Raw genomic sequence first — 22,189 nt, 5'->3', positions numbered from 1 at the left:
TGTTGGACAGGATGAGAACTCCCATGCCAAGCAAATATTCCTGCCACTGGTGAAGGACTTTCACAATGGCTCTATCAATGGGAACCAAGGGGCATGGACAAATGAATTAAGGGCACTAAGGACGATGACCAGGCATTAAGTGTCATTGCCATTGGGAAAAGTTGTGGTACAAACGATAGAACCCTCTTGGTGCTATATGTCTGCTATGCGAAAAAAATGACTTTTTATTGGTAGAGCTTAAATAGGACAGCTTTCAGAGGTTCATGTCCTATGACTGGCCCTTGGGTCTGTTTATTGCTTTCCTGTACTATCCCAATATCGACACTGTGGTTGTGAGAGGGAATGAAAATGTCTCCTTGATGGCTTTTTTGTGGATGTCATCCATCCGGATGTTAAACAGAAGGTTAGAGGATAAAGGCTGTGCTCCTAGCTTGGCCATATAGTGGCCTTCAGGTAAGTGCAGGCAGAGGGTACTGAGTTGCTTTCCGCCAAATGGACTAGCAGCTGCAGTTATGGCATTGGCCAAAGTGTGTTGAACAGCTCTGCTCAGTACTCGGGCTGTTCTTGTGGCTGACTCCCATTCCCTGAGGTATTCAGAGTGTGAGAAGACTAGCTATGTTCTGTTGGTTGAAAGATATTCAGAGTTAATGAAAGTCCAGCTACAAAGTCAAGTTAATGATATTGCTCACTAACTGCTGAGTGTCAACAAAGGCCATCCGATCCATATGTATGGAGTGTGGCTGTGTCATCCCCGATGCGGCAAAATCACTGTCAACTGCTGGAGTTTTAAATGAAAGACTTGTAAGGGGCAAAAGTAGAAATGCTGATGAACTGATGATGAAGGATGGTCAGAACATCTGTAACTCTCCCAGACTGCTATAGTAAATGAAGTCAGAATCTACCATTCTGTCATAAGATCAAAAGGTGAAGTAGGGTCAGAACATCTGTAACTTTCCCAGACTGTTAAAGTAACTGAAGTCAGTATCTTCTGTTCCATCATAAGCTCAACAGATGCTGGAGCTCTGGTCCAGGTTGTTGATGGTGTGGGAAGAGGAGGACAAACACCCAGAAGTGGGAAATGACCTCAAAGGAGGCTTGGAAGACAGAATCATCCATGCCATCAGATAGTGTAGAAGAGATGACAGTACTGAAGAACAAGCAACATCATCTTGGTTGTGTAAGGAGAGGCTATGGTTCCCTGTAATGCTTGAGACTCAGCTGGCTAAGAGTGATGAGGTCTGTCGCTCACTAAACTCACAGAATGCCCTGAATTAAAAACTGCAACTTCAAGAAAGTTACTGGGTATTGAGTCTCTTCTCGTGTCCGAGTGCAGAGAAATTGCTAAGCCACGGATGGGTAGATGTATGAGGAACAATTTGTGGCAACATGCAACATGAGTGTCTCGAGGTGGTATGAGGGTTACTGGTCCCTGTGGTCCCCTTACATGACTGCAAAAGTCAGGTTCAACATATTGATTGGGCCTGTAATAATATTTGACCCTTCATGATCTCTAGTATATGGCCTAGGCCAGTCGCAAAGGAAATAGGCCATCTATGTGAAGAATATCATTAGGATCATCAGCTGGGATGGGTTATGGTATATTTGAGCCATGTAACCTGTCCATATATATGTTGAATAAAGGGGAACTTGGCAATTTGTTAGCTCTGTCCCTTGCTGTTATGCAAGAGGAATCAAGTTGAACTCTGAAGAGGCAAGGTAGAATAAGTTCCAAAATGTTCGGCCCTGTGGTGGTGATGTGGGTGCCAGAGCTGTTTCAGATCATGTCCAGCGTAACATGGCTGAAGGGTAAGTTGAATTATCTTCCTTGTCCCCATAAAGTATCACACTGAAGAAAAGTCAGCATGCAGACTGGTGATGTCTTCATCCTGAGCTGTGTGTTTTTGCACTTTGCCCATAGTTCTAACTGGTAAGACAAAATAGAGTAAAAACAAAAAACTGTAGCCCTGCACCCGTCTTTAGAATGCAATGTCCATGCAGTGCTAAATCATTAAAAGGGTGACCCAGAAATTAATAGCAGACAGTCTAATAAAGCAAGGAAGCATACAGGGAAAATATAATGACAATACCACATGTTTATAAACCTGTGAGCCTGCACGTGATGTTTGAAAACTGTGTGGGTAACCTGGAAAAAAGTGATAGCAGATGATCTCAATTACAATGCTGCCTATAGGTACGGTCAAGGATGGCCTGTACAGGTAGAATCAATGAAGTATGGTGTTCCAAGGCTAAAGATACCATGGTAAATGAAACTCACCTGTATGTACCAGAAAAGATGAATTATACATATAAACAAAAAAGACATGCACACGCGCAAATAATGTAGCCTGAACCTAACTTGTGAAGTCACATAGGCTACACATGCGAGCAACTAAGTGCTCAATAAATATGATATAAAGTTTATGCAGATAAACATGATTCAAAGGTCACATGTGCAGGAGTGACTGAATAAACCGACTTGTACTTGTTCAACCAGAATGGAAGAAATACAGAAATGTAAACCAGTGTCTACATTACACACAAAAAACCTTCACATAAAAGGGAAATGAGGCACCATTATAGAGACTTACAAAGAAGGTGCTACAATATCCATTATGAGGCAATACTTGTAGGGAAAAAGGCCCAGAGACTGCCTGAACAAGTAAATACATAAAAGTTGGCATCCGGATGCTACAAATGCCTTGGATAGAAACTCGCCGATATGTAACCATTCATAATGGAATTATAGATATATAGGAGTTATTTAAATAACACACAATACATAGGCTCAACATAAACTTTATTGTAAATATAAATAATCTTTGGTATAACAGGGGCAAATCCTGTCACAGCACACTGCACCAGCTGAGCTCTGAATTGTTTCTGTAGGAATACCTCTGGAAGAGAGAGCAGGGGGAGTTTGTAGGGTTGTGAAGGGTGTCCGTCACCTGTATGTGGACCTGCAAGGGGCTGATACGAGGTATATAGGGACACTGATAACCAAAACTCAACAAGTCCGATCCTGAGGATTGCAATGATAACAAACATTAGCCGAGACTCCATACACGCACCAAAGGAAGCAGGTATGAAGTATATGGGCATAATAGTTGAGTACATTTAAGTACTGACGCAAATGGGAGGTCAAAACCAAAGTTGTGAATGCATGAAACTTGGCAATGGCCTAAATGAAGTGAAGGGAGCTCTGTGACTATGGAACAGTGCGACTGTAATGAAGACCCCCAATTTAAGGAAATGTAAGGATAAAGAAAGATAATAATGATTGAGAATGCATGAACTAGGTTTCAAACTGCATGATACTCCTGATGTGCCTAAAGGTATCAATATTAGATATATGTATAACCAGTTAGGACTTCACATGTTCACTAATAGAGTATACAGCTGAAATGACAATATAGCAAAGGATGTGAAAATGAATATCTTGCATGAACACATCATACAACATACAACATCTCTGAAGTGTTCCAAATGCAAGTACAGTAGTCCCCCTTTTGAACGGTCCCCCGATCAGCGGCCAGAATCTGTTGGCACCGACGAGTTTGTGTTCAAAAGTACCCCTCACGAAAGGCCACCTGGCTAACGCAACCAGCATATTAGTGCAATAATATAAAATTTACCCCTCACAAGCGGCCGCATTTTATTTGAATATGTATCCAGAATCAGTATTTTATTCCTAATGTGTGTTAAGTAATCTGATTTCTGTTTCCTGATGTCAGGTTTTCGTTACTGAAAAAGTGTTGACTAAAGTACATGTACCACTAAAGTTAATATTATATCATTTACGCCTCATGAGAAGTCACATTTATTCCATAAAGCTGAGAAAGACTCAAATTTTAATCCATACAAAAGGGTGAGAACATGTAATTCAATTAGTCTTACTGCTGTGTTATCATAAGATGTCCGGTTTAGTCACTCTGATAATTGTTAAGATTACAATTATTTAACAGTAGTAGCAGCTGAGAAGTGGCAGCTGATAATACATAAGTCAGCAGGAAAATGGTTTGATAGCCTTTAGAGCTTCCCTTAGTAAGATGGTGAGCTTGTTCACTTTGATAATTAGTGGCTATTACTACTGACAATAATTGTCAAAATTACAAATCCTAACGACTGCGATGTCAAATCTGCATGATTTTAATGGTACACATCAAAGCCGTTTTGGCTTCTCTCACTTATTGCAAAGAAATGTATAAAAACAACAGGGTACCAGACTGCGACTAACGAATCACGTGACAAGATCACTTCCTTTACAAACACAAGGCAATTTATTTAAATGCATAAAAAATTGTTTTATCAGTACTGCAGTTGGCAACATGAATAACTTACTGCAAAAAGATCAACATGTCATTGAGGAAAAGAAAAATTCTCAGTTTAGAAGAGCAAGTGAAAGCAATTAAACTGACCGGGGGGGGGGTGAGGGGGGTCGCGGATCCTTGCAGAAAACTAATGTTGGAAAGACTCAGATAAACAATATCATGAAAGATAAGGAAACAATTCTGCAGAAGTGTGAAGGTGAAATGGACGGAGAGAGGAAGATTATTTGAGCCAGGAGATGTTTGTATCCTGATTTGAGTGACAAGAAAAAGCAACAATTTCGTCAGTTGAATTGGGATATGATGACTTTACTGCAAGTAACGGATGGTTGCACAGATTTCAAGTTCGACACAATATTAAGTGTTCTGTCCTTAGTGAAGAATCAGCTATGTTAATAATGTAATGTTGAAGATTGGAACAAAAGACTAAACGATATATGCAGGGGATATGACAGCAAGGATATTTTTTATTGTGATGAGACTAGTTTGTTTTTTAGACTGTTACCAACAAAGTGACAGATGATGTAATCCGTAACATAATTATAAAGACAGTTTCAAAACTATATTAATGATTATTCATAAGATTTTTTTGAAAATAAAGAAACAGTTTGTTTCACAACATGCATGTGATTTTTTAATGAAAATATTAAATGTTTTAAAATTTATATACTTGTGACTTTCTTCATATGTATTTACTATTCACATTGTCATCCCCCTCTAGAAAGGCCACCCTCATTATAAGGCCACTTTCCTGCTGCAATAAGGGTGGCCTTATAAGAGGGGGACTACTGTACCTAAATGTGTGATGACAACAAAATATTAGCAACTTGTAAAGGCAGAACTTTGTCATCAATAAAAGAGAAAAAGTTTGAAGTATAGATGGAGTATACTTTCCTTAGAAGTGAAAAACTCCTCCAACTTGTAGTGGTATATCTTACATGTAGCTTCTGGCTTTTGTGAGGTCTTTTGTGATGACAGCATGCTCTTGGCACAAGCAGAAGTAGTAACTGAGGTATTTTTAGGCTCTGCCACCATTTCTTATACATAAGGGGAGATCATTTTGTATGACCACCACACAGACCAGCAGACAACTTCAGCTCCCTTTAGCTAAAAGTAGTATCTGGGAGGGCTGGATTTGCGAAGTAGTAGTGAAATCCATGAATTCAAGTATGGATCACGTTAGAAAATTAATATATCATTCACATCATGTCAGAAAACACAAGTGATTGAATGAAAAAAGAAATATTAGTCCTCTTTTGACTTATATACCATTGCCAACAAAACGTGACTTTATAGTTGTTTACATGTTACACGTACATGGTCTAGATTTTGGTCAGCTGGAGACAGCTATCATCTTGCCAAGGCTACCAAGGGGATGAAGCTGTTAATAGGTAAATGATAATGTGTGAACAAATTAAAAAGTATAACCAACACCTCTGTGTCCAAATATCTATGGCTGGATAAGGTTAACAATTTAATTTACGTTTTATGCTGCCTCTGCTAGCAATCATGAGATTAAACATTTTTCCTGCAAAGTAAAAGCTTTCACAGCACAAAAAAGTGTGCAAAATGCAACAATCAATCAGATCCCATTTCTCTTATTTAAGCTTGGTGCTGACTTCCTTTGATGAAACGTGCTTTGCTTTTATTGGACATTGTAGTCAGCTTGCTTTTGATGAAAGATGTATGTATTATTGAAGTAACCGCTAAATGCAAACTTCTGAGGACCAAACAAATGCCAATTCGTTAATGCAGTGGTAACATCAAATAACCGTAGAACACTGACTGAGACTGATTTCTGTTTGTTTCATTTGCTTAGTATTTATACAGAACAAAGTTTGCTTCAAAGGTAATCAGTTTACTTTAAAGTTCAGCAAAAGTATTTTTTGTGGGTACATTTTGTATTTTAAAAAAACACTGGTCATAAGTTTGATTGTAGCCATTCCTGTTCCTGCCTTAGAAGTTGATTGATTGTAGTTAATCTGGTAGCATGACTGAGTGTATCACAGCATACAGTACCCAGGAAAGTGTCTGCATAATCAGATTATGTTGTAGAAATACACTGCTAAGATGCATTTGTCAATATGAACAAAGCATTTGTTTATGTAACAACAGATTCCAGTTTATTTTATATTCAAGTTTGCAGCTTCCTTTCATGGTGCCTTAGAACTTCTCCACCCCAAACTGGTGACTGTATATACAAGTTTAAACAGCCAAAATATGTCGCAAAAACAAAAATTGCCAGATGGTATATTTTGTCACTAATAAGTAAAACAAATCGCAATTTGCAACATTGGCAAAACCCAGTGCCATCTCTGAGTCATATGTATGCAAGTGTGCACAGTCTTTTACTCATGACATGTCTCTTCCAAAATCTTTGACATAATATCAGAATCACTTTATTTAAATTGCTTTCAAAAATAATGTCTTGGATGCTAACAAGCTCAACCAGTCAATGCCAAATCATCTCAAAAATATATGTAGATGCCTATCATAATTAAATCTGTCTAAAATTTTTGTGTTACAAGCTTCATCATATTCTATGAAGAAAGATTGTTCCAACATTATACTGGCAATGGGTAGATGAAATGGACAACACAAGACAGATGGTCCAAGGATAAGGACAGCTGACATCAAGGTGGATGATGCAAGCAGGGCCATGCTTAACGCTAGCCAAGCCTCTGGTAAGGCAAGATCAAAATTTAGGACAGTAATGATCAGTTTGCCTAACTGTTACCATTGGAGAGCTTTTTATCTATAGTGAATATCTTTATAATGAACACACAGAGACAAGTGTAATCAGCTTTTTAAAAAAATGGTTAAAAAACCCATGAAAATGGCTTAGATCAAATAATTATTTGGATTTAAAATAGAACTTAGCCAGGGCTCATGCAGCTGATCACCGATTTCATAATATTGCAAAATTCATATGAATCAAATTGGTGAAACATTTTTTCAGAACATTTCCATTCTGTTGCCCAGGCAGTCGTAGAGTAAGGCAAATAATAGTTGTTTAAAGCATGTATTATTTCATTCATTATTAGATCAGTACAGTATATTCCATTAAATGTATAAATGCACTTACTTTCCTATAACATGAAAAGTGCATACATGTAACTTTTATACATTTAAAAAAAGGAATTAACTACAAAAAATGAAAATTTTTTATGTGACATCCATGCACGGACACATTGAAAATAAAAAATGACTTTTCATATCCCTTTGCATTGGTACACATTACACAAGAAAATGACGTCAAAACATGCTATGCTGGTCCAAGGGTCTGAATTATATTACCAAAAGTTTTCTTTTGAATGTATCACATCAAGAGCTGAAAGTTGTAAACACCTTAAAAATTGACTCACACTGGACAAGGTACTTAAAATATTTGTGTTTGAAACAGATGCACTCTCTTTTCTTATTTTCATGTGCCACTTGCATCTGGCAGAATATGTAATTGCAAAAAGGAAGCATACTGTACAGTGTAAGTTTCTGAATGAAGAATTCTACAGAAATCTCTGTCTTACCTACTCTGCCAAGGCATATTCCAAATACCCAATAAAGGCACTGGAAAAAGTAAAGTAGGTCACTGTGATCTATTTTTGCTTGTAATAAGCAGTTCCCTCAACATCAAATACACATACACATTCATGACTGTACTTGCAACATCTTCTGAAAATGTTAGCTTATTACAAAAACTTCACTCTGATGTCTACAACAACGACAATGGTGTCAGAAAAGTGATACCTATCGACTGCCTGTACTTTGCAAATGAGACAAAAAGTACATTATATATCTCATAGTATGTTTCATGTACTATATCTGTAGTCTATAACGTTATTGTGAAAAATAATTTGTTAAAACAATCATGTGTTATACTTCATATGCATTTTGAAAGTAGTTATATGTCAGTAATTTAATTTATTCTTTAGCATCTTTTGGAAGTAGCAAAATATTATTTTAGCAAATATTTTTGGCAAAAGTTTTGAAATTTCCAGACTGACGACTTCTTCAACATACTGGAAAACTTCCTACATTTTTTGTGTGTGTGTGATTTGGATTTTTAACATAGCTTTAACGATTTTCATTCATATTGCTATGATGTCTGCAGTGTGGCAGTTTATAGATGTCTAGCACTGGGGCATCATGTCGCAGACATGTAGCATGATGTTTCACCCAGTCACATTATCCTGACACCAGGCCCACCAGTCCTAACAGTAACCTCTTATTGCTGAGCACCAAGTGAGGCAGCTGCTAGTACCATTTTGATAAGTCTTTTGTATGACTTGGCCAGGGGTCGAACCCATGACCCCCTGCATCCAAGGCGGATATTCTAACCACTAGGCCACCAGAGTGGTCCTACATATTTGAAGGGATTCAGAATTCAATATCAATATCCTAGGTGATCTGATTTTAACAGAAACACCAATTTTTCAATAACATCTTTTTAAATGTATACTCAACATGAGACCACTTACCCATAAATTGTGCCATGGATCAGTGGCATTTGGATCATATATGAAGCAGTTTCCTCCATAATCCTTCTCTGGTAATGGTTTACCCAGACTGGCATCAAAATGTTTCATCAGGATACGTGCACTATGAACACTCTAAAAAACACAAGACAGAATAACTGAATCTACCCCATGTGTATTGGCAGGATAGGGAAAATCCAACAAACTTATTTCTGGCACAAATCTTGTTTTTTATAACCTGATTTATCTGCATATGGGTTTAAGGTGCCAACAGAATTAAAAGAAAATGCAGACTTAAATACATATAACAAAATTTCTTTAAAATATATCATACTTTATTTTATTTTTGTTTCACTCATGTTGGAATATTATCTTTGGAGCAAGTTTAACTTTTCCAGGGGCAAGTTCAATTTTCTAGTCAGCTTGTTCTGGGCAAACTGACTGTTATAAACTTTTTAAATCCTTGATAAAGCAGAAGACAACTGGAGATTGCTAATATGTCAGTTCTTATGAAAAGCACACATTCATCGCTTTATTACATGAATGGTTGGATTTTCAGGTGGACTGAGATATATAAAATACAAACAAGAGTCCCTCGAAAGAACTGTAGCTCTATTATCTAAAAAGAATTTCTGGGAATTCAAGATGAGATCATTTTTTTCTTTTTAACTGCTGAGTGTTGAAACCATCTCTGATATTCTTGACCAATAATTAAATTTTCAAAACAGCCATAGTGATGGCAATATTGGTCATAAGTCTACCTATGAAAACTCCATGCCATCAGGACTATCCAGGAGAGTCATGATAACATTTCAAGATGGACATTACCACAGCCATATCTGATATTAGATTGGCATCATTTTCATGTTGCTATGATAAGAAATCTTTTGTGAAAAACCATGTTAATATGTCCATTAATTTAGAAGTAGTGCTAAAAAGATTTTCAAGGCACCAAATGGCTGAGTGGTCTAAAGTGCTCAACATTACAGATCACTGCCATCTCACCTGTCTGTGTGGATTCAAGACTTGGGCTCGGACAATGTAGGTACGTGAGAAAGCTTGCTAGTAGCTTCTCATGGGTCTGCGGTTCTTTCCGGGGTTTTCCTGGGTTCTTCCTCCATCATTTATACTGGCCACCATGTATAGTCTATCTTGTGCTGAAAAATGGCACTAAACCCTACAACAACAACAAGATTTTCAAGATGGCTACCAAAGATGTCAGATTGGCATTATTTTCATTCATGACCAGCTCGACACCATTATAAATCTTCTGGTGAAAACCCCCAAGTCAATATGACTTCCATTTAGGAGAAGTAGCACTAACAACATTTTCAAGATGACTGCCATACTGGAGGACATATAGGTACCATTTTCATACAATACCATTAGACAACATAAGGAGTCTTCTGGTGAAAATCTCATGACTTAGGAACAGCAGTAAAAAGATTTCTAAGATGGCTGTCATGGTGGCAAATTGGATGTTACATCAGCACCATATTCACTTAGGGCCAACCAGACATCATAATGTCTATTGATGGAAACCCAGTGTTGACATATCTTTCCATTTAAGTTAAGCAGTGAACTGGATTTTCAAGCTGGAAGCTGGGGTCAACATCATAAAGATGCCATGTCAATATGACCATCCAATCAGGAGTAGTAACAATAAAAAAAAATTTCAAGATGGCCAATGTGGCAGCCATATCCAAGCTGGCTTATTTTTTTCTTCTTTAGGACCATTTTGGTTTGGATTTGGATTTTTTTAAAACGCAGCTTTAACAATTTTTCAGTCATATCGCTATGATGTCTGTAGTGTGGCAATTTATAGTGATGCCTAGCACTGGGGCCTCATGCCGCAGACATGTAGCATGATGTCCCACCCAGTCACATTATCCTGACACCAGGCTGACCAGTCCTAACACTAACCTCTTAATGCTGAGTGCCAGGCAGCTGTATGTACCATTTTTGTAAGTCTTTGGTATGACTCGGCTTGGGATCAAACTCACGACTTCCCACATCCGAGGCGGACACTCTAACCACTAGGACACCAGAGCTATCTTAATTTCATGGGTTGTACATTAACAGAAATGCAATTTTTCACTGCTATGTCTTTTCTCCATTCTTTAGGTTTGGTCACCTAATGACACAATTAAATGTTTTGGGACAGCAAAATGACAATGTTCTTAAATATACAGAAAATACAGTATGGATTTGGATCAATGAACAGACTAGTTGCCTTCAAAACAGAATTTGACAATCTGGGTGAAAAATGTCTTCCTTAAAACTAGTTTTATTTCCACTACATGGCAAACAAGAATATGTGTGAGACTTCGGCATCATGCTAAGAATTTTCTCATTTCATTCATAATGCAAAATACTGAAATGCTAAGGCCATTAAAAAAATTCTTGGACCATTAAGAAAATCACATGAACATATCTCTCAATATTGCTGTTTTAAGTACATCCAACTTACCCACCCACCCCAATTCTCTAGACTCTGATGCCTTCCCCACCAACCACAATTTTAGGATCAAAAGGTTTCTTGACTGTTGTAAGCAATGTACAGTGATCCCATCAAATTTTTAAGTCTGAAGTCTCTGACCTAAAAAAGGCCTTCCAATTTTTTAAATATGCAAATTTGGGAATTAATCGTTTCTAAACTATCAGAAGTGTAGCAGTCACTCCAGATTATCCCTGTTTAATAAATTTATAAAAGGATTAGTATCAGCATGCCTTAACTTGTACTGATGATATTTCTCCAAAGAATTGTATTTTTATTGATGCTGTAAATATATCCATTGTCTGACTTATCCTTCTCTAAAAGGTGATAATGGAGAAATATGCAATAATATCTTTGCCTGAATAATAACAAGTTTGGATTTTCATGCCTACATTCTTAACTTACCTGAAAAAGCAGATAAACCAAGGCAAGTTCATAGACAATACTGAGGCACAAGATTAATCTCCAGAAGGCTGAAAAATAACAAGAAAAATTATTTCACAGGCAAACTGTATGTATGACTGACTTACTGTGTTATCATGAATGTCTTGTACACTAATTATAAATTTATCAGATGTACAAAAAGTTTGAACCTGAATAAAAAAGAAATCGCTACCAGCAAATCAGAATGCAAATAATTTTAATTTTTATGGACTTAAGGTCCATAAAAAAAGAAAGGAAAAATTACACACAAGTGAGTACATGTGCATCTGGAGTTGTTACAGCAGTTTTCAATTATTTTATACTACATCTGTGTCACTGTAGTGTTGTCCATTTATACTAAAAGGATTTCATGTTTGCTAACATTTTTCTGCTTGTCAATGTCAATTAACCAAGGAAAATTTGATTAAGCTTATTTCTATTAAAATTATTTATTAGTAATGAAGGACACTGACCCAGAATACACATCAAAAGTACAATAAGAGAACCACGAATGGCACATAATGCCTGCCCCATAGTTAATAAATCTCTATGCAAATAACTGAAATTTCTGTGCAGAAATGACTTTTCTTCTTTTAGTCACAATGACCTTGACATATAACCTTTAAACCCCAAAACTGACAGACGTCTTCCCTATCCCAAGTATAAGCCATCCACAAAGTTTTATCCAGACATGTCATGCAGAATTAATGTCATTATATGAAACCCATTTTTCTTCTTTCAGTCACTGTAACCTTGTCCTTTGAACTTTTGAAACCACAATAATTTGGGGTTTTCCTTGATTCACATGCATGATATCTACAAAGTTCGATCACTGTAGATGGGATGAACTCAAGCTGTTTTGCAGAAACCATTTTTCTTCTTTCAGTCACAATTATTTTTAACCCTGACTTTTGACTCTGAAATCAACAGGACTTTTACCCCAAATGTAAACCACCCACAACTTTTGATAACTATAGATGTGGACAACTCATATTAACTACCGTTACTGTGTGGAAATGAAAATGGCACCAGACAGACTGGTTGACTAACAAAGATAGAATTTTAGCCACAGATCAAGTCTTACGACAATAAAATAGATAACTTGTACAAAACTCATGTTATCTATTCTTAATGAATTTGAATAATATACAGACTTACCGTTCTGATAGTTTTATCTTGGTCATTTTCTATAATCAAGTGAAAATCTGTTCTACAGACAAGTAGATATTTTTGTGTTTTAACAGTAAGACCAAACCATGTCTACTGTATCTAAACTAATGTCTGCATGTCACTAAGCTAAATGCATGACTGAACGCCTAAACGAAGAAAAGGCTTGCTAAAGAAGAACTGCACAAATACTTGATTTTTTTTCAGCATTCCAGAATTATTCAAGTATCTAAAGTATTCAAATCAGACTACTAAATACTAAATTCAATAATATTAACAAGTAACCCTTCCTGACAACAGCCAGTTTCTCTCATACATTAATAATAGGATGTAACCCTTCCTAACAACAGATTCTCTCATACATTAATATTAGGATGTAACCCTTCCTGACAACAGATTCTCTCATAAATTAATATTAGGATGTAACCCTTCCTGACGACAGCCAGTTTCTCTCATACATTAATATTAGGATGTAACCCTTGCTGACAACAGATTCTCTCATACATTAATATTAGGATGTAACCCTTCCTGACGACAGCCAGTTTCTCTCATAAATTAATATTAGGATGTAACCCTTGCTGACAACAGATTCTCTCATACATTAATATTAGGATGCAACCCTTCCCGACAACAGCCAGATTCTCTCATACATCAATATTAGGATGTAACCCTTCCTGACAACAGATTCTCTCATACATTAATATTAGGATGTAACCCTTCCTGACAACAGATTCTCTCATACATTAAAATTAGGATATAACCCTTCCTGACAACAGATTCTCTCATACATTAATATTAGGATGTAACCCTTCCTGACAACAGATTCTCTCATACATTAATATTAGGATATAACCCTTCCTGACAACAGATTCTCTCATACATTAATATTAGGATGTAATCCTTTCTGACAACAGTTAGATTCTCTCATACATTAATATTAGGATGCAACCCTTCCTGACAACAGTCAGATTCTCTCATAAATTAATATTAGGATGCAACCCTTCCTGACAACAACCAGATTCTCTCATACATTAATATTAGGATGTAACCCTTCCTGACAACAGCCAGATTTTCTCATAAATTAATATTAGGATGCAACCCTTCCTGACAACTGCCAGATTCTCTCATACATCAATATTAGGATGTAACCCTTGTTGACAACAGATTCTCTCATACATTAATATTAGGATGTAACCCTTGTTGACAACAGATTCTCTCATACATTAAAATTAGGATGTAACCCTTTCTGACAACAGTCAGATTCTCTCATACATTAATATTAGGATGTAACCCTTTCTGACAACAGTCAGATTCTCTCATACATTAAAATTAGGATGTAACCCTTTCTGACAACAGTCAGATTCTCTCATACATTAATATTAGGATGCAACCCTTCCTGACAACAGTCAGATTCTCTCATAAATTAATATTAGGATGCAACCCTTCCTGACAACAGCCAGATTCTCTCATACATTAATATTAGGATGTAACCCTTCCTGACAACAGCCAGATTCTCTCATAAATTAATATTAGGATGCAACCCTTCCTGACAACTGCCAGATTCTCTCATACATTAATATTAGGTTGTAACCCTTGTTGACAACAGATTCTCTCATCCATTAATATTAGGATGTAACCCTTGTTGACAACAGATTCTCTCATCCATTAAAATTAGGATGTAACCCTTGTTGACAACAGATTGTCTCATACATTAATATTAGGATGTAACCCTTGTTGACAACAGATTGTCTCATACATTAATATTAGGATGTAACCCTTGTTGACAACAGATTGTCTCATACATTAAAATTAGGATGTAACCCTTGTTGACAACAGATTCTCTCATACATTAAAATTAGGAAGTAACCCTTGTTGACAACAGATTCTCTCATACATTAATATTAGGATGTAACCCTTGTTGACAACAGATTCTCTCATACATTAAAATTAGGATGTAACCCTTCCTGACAACAGATTCTCTCATACATTAATATTAGGATGTAACCCTTGTTGACAAAGATTCTCTCATACATTAAAATTAGGATGTAACCCTTGTTGACAACAGATTCTCTCATACATTAATAGTAGGATGTAACCCTTGTTGACAACAGATTCTCTCATACATTAATATCAGGATGTAACCCTTGCTGACAACAGCCAGATTCTCTCATACATTAATATTAGGATGTAACACTTCCTGACAACTGCCAGATTCTCTCATACATTAATATTAGGATGTAACCCTTCCTGACAACTGCCAGATTCTCTCATACATTAATATTAGGATGTAACACTTCCTGACAACTGCCAGATTCTCTCATAAATTAATATTAGGATGTAACCCTTGTTGACAACAGATTCTCTCATACATTAAAATTAGGATGTAACCCTTGTTGACAACAGATTCTCTCATACATTAATATCAGGATGTAACCCTTGCTGACAACAGCCAGATTCTCTCATACATTAATATTAGGATGTAATACTTCCTGACAACTGCCAGATTCTCTCATACATTAATATTAGGATGTAACCCTTCCTGACAACTGCCAGATTCTCTACTGCATTAATATTAGGATGCAACCCTTCCCGACAACAGCCAGATTCTCTCATACATTAATATTAGGATGTAATACTTCCTGACAACTGCCAGATTCTCTCATACATTAATATTAGGATGTAACCCTTCCTGACAACTGCCAGATTCTCTACTGCATTAATATTAGGATGCAACCCTTCCCGACAACAGCCAGATTCTCTCATACATTAATATTAGGATGTAACCCTTCCTGACAACTGCCAGATTCTCTCATACATTAATATTAGGATGTAACACTTCCTGACAACTGCCAGATTCTCTCATACATTAATATTAGGATGTAACCCTTTCTGACAACAGTCAGATTATCTCATACATTAATATTAGGATGTAACCCTTTCTGACAACAGTCAGATTCTCTCATACATTAAAATTAGGATGTAACCCTTTCTGACAACAGCCAGATTCTCTCATACATTAATATTAGGATGTAATACTTCCTGACAACTGCCAGATTCTCTCATACATTAATATTAGGATGTAACCCTTCCTGACAACTGCCAGATTCTCTACTGCATTAATATTAGGATGCAACCCTTCCCGACAACAGCCAGATTCTCTCATGCAGTAATATTAGGATGTAACCCTTCCTGACAACAGATTCTCTCATAAATTAATATTAGGATGTAACACTTCCTGACAACTGCCAGATTCTCTGATACATTAATATTAGGATGTAACCCTTGTTGACAACAGATTCTCTCATAAATTAATATTAGGATGTATCCCTTCCTGACAACAGAATCTCATACATTAATATTAGGATTTATCCCTTCCTGACAACAGCCAGATTCTCTCATACATTAATATTAGGATGTAACCCTTCCTGACAACAGCCAGATTCTCTCATAAATTAATATTAGGATGTAACCCTTGTTAACAACAGAGTCTCTCATAAATTTATACTAGGACATAACCCTTCCTGATAACAGCCAGATTCTCTCATACGTTAATATTAGGATGCAACCCTTCCTGACAACAGCCAGATTCTCTGATAAATTAATATTAGGATGTAACCCATCTTGACAACAGATTCTCTCATAAATTATTATTAGGATGTAACCCTTCCTGACAACAGTCAGATTCTCTCATACATTATTAGGATGTGACACTTGTTAACAATAATTACATACTCTCATACGTTAAAATAACAAATAATCCTTTTTGACAACCATCAATTACTGATATGAAATTGCCTAATAACAATACTGATACCAGTAATTTCTTTAAATACCCAAACAAACATAACCATAATCATATTTAAACAGTAACGTTTAATTTGCAATGCCTTCAAAGTAAGGATATCAATACAGCTATACTTCAATAATATAAACTTCAACCATTTAGATTCATATAAAGCAATTCATGTCCCCCTTAACACTGTGGATTTTTCTTAGTTCAGTGGCAACTGGACCTTAGGTCATCTTTTTTCCTAAACACTTGAATCACTGGGAATCAGATTTTCAGGAGTAAATTGGTAAAATTGAAAATTCTGAAAAACTTACAAATATTTACATTGGGAATGGGGCACTTACATTTGGAATGAGTCACATTTATATTGGAATTGGAGGAATATGTTATGTTGGGAATGAGGCACATATACATGGGGAATGAGGCATGCTGACATTGCGATTGAAGGAATATTTATACTGGGAATGAGGCACATCTACATTGGGACTGAGGCACATTTACGTTGGAAATGGGGCATACCTGTACTGGGATTGTGACACACTTGCATTGGAAATGGGGCATGTTTACACTGGGAATGGGGTACATTTACATTGGAATTGGGGCACATCTGCATCAGAAATGAGGCACATTTACATTGGAAATGGGGCATGTTTACACTGGGAATGGGGCACATCTGCATTGGGATTGAGGCACATTTGCATCAGAAACAAGACACATTTGTATTGGAAATGGGGCATGTTTACACTGGGAATGGGGCACATCTGCATTAGGATTGAGGCACATTTGCATCAGAAACAAGACAGATTTGTATTGGAAATGGGGCATGTTTACATTGGGAGTGGGGCATACCTGCATTGGGATTGGGGCACATTTGCATTGGGAATGGGGTACATCAGCATCAGAAATGAGGCACATTTACATTGGAAGTGGGACATGTTGATATTGGGAATTAAGCACATTTTCCTTGGAAATGGGGGATGTTCACATTGGCAATGAGACATGTTTACATTGGGATTGGGGCACATCAGAAATGAGGCACATTGGCATTGGAAGTGGAGCATGTTGATACTTGGAATGAGGCACATCAACATTGGAAATGGGGCATGTTTACATTAGGACTGAGGCATATTTAAATTGGAAATGAGGAATGGTTACATCGGGAATGGGGCAAATCTACAGTGGGATTGAGGCACATCTGCATCAGAAATGAGATATTTGTATTGAAAATGAAGCATGTTCACACTAGGAATGGGGCACATCTGCATTGGAAATGGGGCATGTTTACACTGGAAATGGGTCATATTTACACTGGGAATGGGTCATATTTACATTGGAGCACATGCACATTGGAATTAGGGCACATCAGCATTGGGAATGGGGAACATGTACAGTGGGAACGGGGCACATGTGTATCGCATTGGGAACATTTACATTAGGAATGGAATCTAGTATCGGTCCCAAGGAATCCTTAAAAACATCAGGAAATATTTATAATATATACAAATGTAAAAATTAATGTTATAAACTCATGATTATTCAAAGCATTCTCATGAACCCCCAATGAATCTGAACATGTGAATGGTCTGGATAATCAAGACCGCATAGTACAAATAATACCTGGATGTGGCCTCTTAAAGGGTCCATCAGGTGTCTGTATTACACCAAACAACAAGAAGGCCAACACAGCAGCTGTAATACCACTGAAACATATAAATGTTAGGAGATTGATGTCTTTGTTTTTTAAATACATATTAAAAAATCAGGAAACATGTGTTCATGTAAAGATTAAATGTCATAATTAAGAAGATGTTGAACATTTCTGAAATATCAAAGGTCAATTTCAATGCTTTTATGTTGCAAAAATTATTGTGGATTAGTTGTCTGCCACAGCTTTCAATTAAACTTTTGACCTGATTACCCATGCAATTCCAATTGAAGAAAACTTTTAAAATGATGCAGTTCTCCCTAAGTCTTAGAGTTGCACAAAATATGTATGAAAGATGAGAATGTGTGTGTGTTATTTAGAATTTTAACAGCTTAAAATAAATTCAGTCATATCGCGACAATGCCTCCAGTGTGGCAGCTTATAGTGATGTCTAGCGCTGAGGCATCATGCCGCAGTCATGTGGCATCATGTCCCACCCAGTCACATTATTGTGACACCAGGCTGACCAGTCTTAAAACTAACCTCTTAATGTTAAGTGCCACGTGAGGCAGCTGCTAGTACCATTTTTGTAAGTCTTTGGTATGACTTGGCCAGGTTTTAAACCTGTGATATCCCACATCTGAGGCCAATGCTCTAACCACTTAGGCTGCTGGAGTGGTCTGTATCACAGATGATGGTACATTATAATAAAAAGATGCGTTAAAAACTGGACAAGTGTGTTCTGGAGCAAATGCAAAGAAAACACTGAATTATATCTATAATGAAAACATTTATTTTGGCATGATGTACTAAAGGCCATATTAATCACTGTGATGAAAGATGTTTGCAGTAACCCCAAAAATTGGTATCAATGGGTAACATTGGTAAACTATGGAGAAAAGAAAACGTAAACCAAAGATATATTCTCTATTAGTACCGACATAATACACATAAACCACTGCTATTAGAAAATTAGATGATGATCAAAAACCATTCAGACTTTGAAACAATCACAAAGAAAAGAACTGAAATATACCATATGTACTCATGTGCAAGTCAAGCCCAAATCCAAAACAACATAGACCCTCACAGTAGATCAGGGTCTACTTTGTTTACTACTGATTACCCTTAACAAACATCATAGATCCAGACCTTCCAGTAAAATATGTAACAGCAGATCTGAGTCTCTGCAGTTTGCAGTCAAACCTGACATACAGTAACCATTAACCAGTGGCTTTAAAGTACATTATAAACAAATCACTTAAACACTTTGATTTTTAACTATATTCGTAAAAAATTAACCAGAACAAATGGAAAGGCTTCCCATCACAAATCCCCACCCTTTCCACAGCATATTCTTATATAAAATGCTGGTGCAGCATTGCCGGACAAGGTATATAAAATGTGGTCATATCCATGTAACAACATTGAATTTTATGTGGCACTGATGCCTGGTGTGTTGTTTTATTTACCCTTTATTCGAACGGCACCCAAAACAAATTACCCTGTATTATGTATTTTGTGTGCATTGGCTGAAAACATGCACTCCTGTCACACTCTCCAGTTACACAGACGAAAGAAATTTTCAGAATTGAGAAATAAAATGTGTTCTATTGCCGTAATTCATTGTATTTACTTTGAGTGGTAGAAATAACAATGAACTCAAAGTCAACTCATCTATTACACAGTATCCAAATACTGTTCAGAATTGGAATAATTTAATGTATTTACCTGCCAATCATCTGGTAGCTGCTTTCTTATTCTGAAAGTTGGCTCTCTTGTGAGACACCCATGCAGACTGACTATTTTATATCAGCTATTTATGAGCATGCACAGTCTCTGGTAAGGTTTAAGTAAAAGCAGTGTACCAAATGGATGCCTTCACTAAGAAAACTTTAAATTGCACCTGAAATTTTGAAGTTTTTTTCTTCATTTTTATGTAAGAATATCAATCAGCCTTGTTTTTCCAGGTACCAATTTTTTTAAAATCCCTCAGGTATGTTGAAACCCATACCCATTCAGGCTTGGGTTTCAGTAACCCCCATCAGGATCTGGCAAATGGTGAAACCAGAAAAAAGTATGAGCTCTATATTCCAAACAACTCATACCCACCCAACCACCTGGTACTCACCCCTTTCCTCCGACAGAGATATATGAGTCATAATGCAAAATCCACGATATACAGGATGCATGTCTTCTGCTATGATTGCCTATATAAAGTTTAAGTACAAAATATTTTACAAAATTGAAATGTAACTGTAATTTCTGTGCATTTGACCTTTGATCCCTCCCATGGATCCCTGGGGAAGAATCTGAGAATGACACCCCTCTTGCAGATGGTCACCACAGGGAAAACATTACACAGCTTCACAAAATTCCACAGAGTTGTTTAGGACATACAGGTAACAGACCTAGATTGACTGACAGAAGGAAGGGATGAAAATCACTAACACTTTCTAAAATGGTTTGGGGATAAGAAGTCAAAACATAATTTTATTGTAAGACCTTACCGTTTCATGTTGTAATCATTGTCAGGGGACGGTTCCTCAAAGATTGCAACATATACCAAAATGCAGCTGAATATGACCAAAACTGTAATTGTGTGTGCATGCCTGAAAAAAGGAAAGGAGTTGTTATGTTACTACAGTTATCGCGAATGGCTTATGACCATCCATTCAATAACTGGTTGAACTATCTAACTTTAGTCACTCTATTCATGCAATTACAGTAATCAGAAATATCAAGCATGAAACTCCATATCCTGAAAAGCTTATTACCTGATAACCTATGAAGTTGTCTGATGGCATTCTGTCTGTGCCAAGTGGTGACATCGCTCCAACGTTCACAAACTTAACCAAAATGATACTCAGAATCTATGAAGCATTGGTAGTAGAGCAGACAGAAAGTGAGAGTTGATTGTACAGCAGAAGGAGAAAAAAGAATAACTTGAAAATGTACTGGCATATGAGAGGCATTTCTCTAACATCACTAAGCACATTTTCCTCCTTCCCCATGCATTCCACAGAATTGAATAAAATTCACATAAACAACAAAATTAAGTTAATTTGTTATTGGAAGCAACTACATTGCAAGGTTTTACTTCTAAAGTTGGTTTAAAAACTACTTTTGGAATGAAAGAAAATTCATAGCATGTTCCTTTTCAAATAGTATCATGTAAAACATACATGGTTATATAGGGGAGATAGCAAACTAAGACAAAAAGTGGCGGAGTAAACAAAAACTTTATGAAAATGCAAGGAAAAAAATCATTAATACCATCCTTTACCTTTTTTTAAGAAAGTTATGTTGATAATATTCATGTAAATTTCATGTCAATTCCAAGTACAATGAGATTTTGTGTACAATATAGTTTAGATTATATTTAATATCAACAACTGCAAGGTGAGGTACTACAATGAAGTATAAGACTAATTTTGTTACATTCTATCTCTGTTCTCATTCACATATCATAAAACAGACTGCATTTATACGAGAAGATCAGAATGAAAGGATGCCCTGCAAAGCCTCTACAGACTGGAGAGAATCCTTTTGTTCTTGGCGCCAGAAGACTAAGGACATGAGTTTGGGGGGAAAAGAGGCTGTAAACTTCATTCATCACCCTATCATATAATCAAAACTTCCTCCTCCTCCAGCAACTGACTGAACTAGAGAAGGAGTAGGGTAACCCAATGGAATTGGAGAAACTGTTGCCACTAGACCCCAAGGAACTCATTCATGTCCACCATGATGGAAAGGAGTCAGCTCCCATGGCTAGACAAGACTGGTCTTCCAGCATTTCTCTATAGCGAGAGGAAACATTGAAATGGGGTTTATATCATCCCATAACCCCTCTCAGGGGATGATGGG

General features: G+C 36.7%; 1 protein-coding gene across 1 annotated transcript in view; it reads right to left on the bottom strand.

The window, feature by feature from the left end:
• Nucleotides 1-22,189, bottom strand: part of LOC149785285 (phosphatidylserine synthase 2-like) — an 81,086-nt gene that overhangs the window by 47,417 nt on the left and 11,480 nt on the right. Inside the window, exons 3-6 of the mRNA XM_089979160.1 lie at nt 20,833-20,934; nt 18,295-18,377; nt 11,703-11,770; nt 8,804-8,935 (exon numbers count right to left, since the gene is read on the bottom strand). Coding sequence (XP_089835286.1) covers nt 8,804-8,935; nt 11,703-11,770; nt 18,295-18,377; nt 20,833-20,934 — 385 coding nt within the window. The remainder of the gene's footprint in view (nt 1-8,803; nt 8,936-11,702; nt 11,771-18,294; nt 18,378-20,832; nt 20,935-22,189) is intronic.

This window comes from Sinohyriopsis cumingii, chromosome 13 (assembly GCF_028554795.1).
Source record: "Sinohyriopsis cumingii isolate HCF-2022 chromosome 13, ASM2855479v2, whole genome shotgun sequence".
NCBI classification, from domain to species: Eukaryota; Metazoa; Mollusca; class Bivalvia; order Unionida; family Unionidae; genus Sinohyriopsis; species Sinohyriopsis cumingii.
Note: the sequence above shows the minus strand (reverse complement) of the source record. Positions and strands in the feature narration are given on the sequence as shown.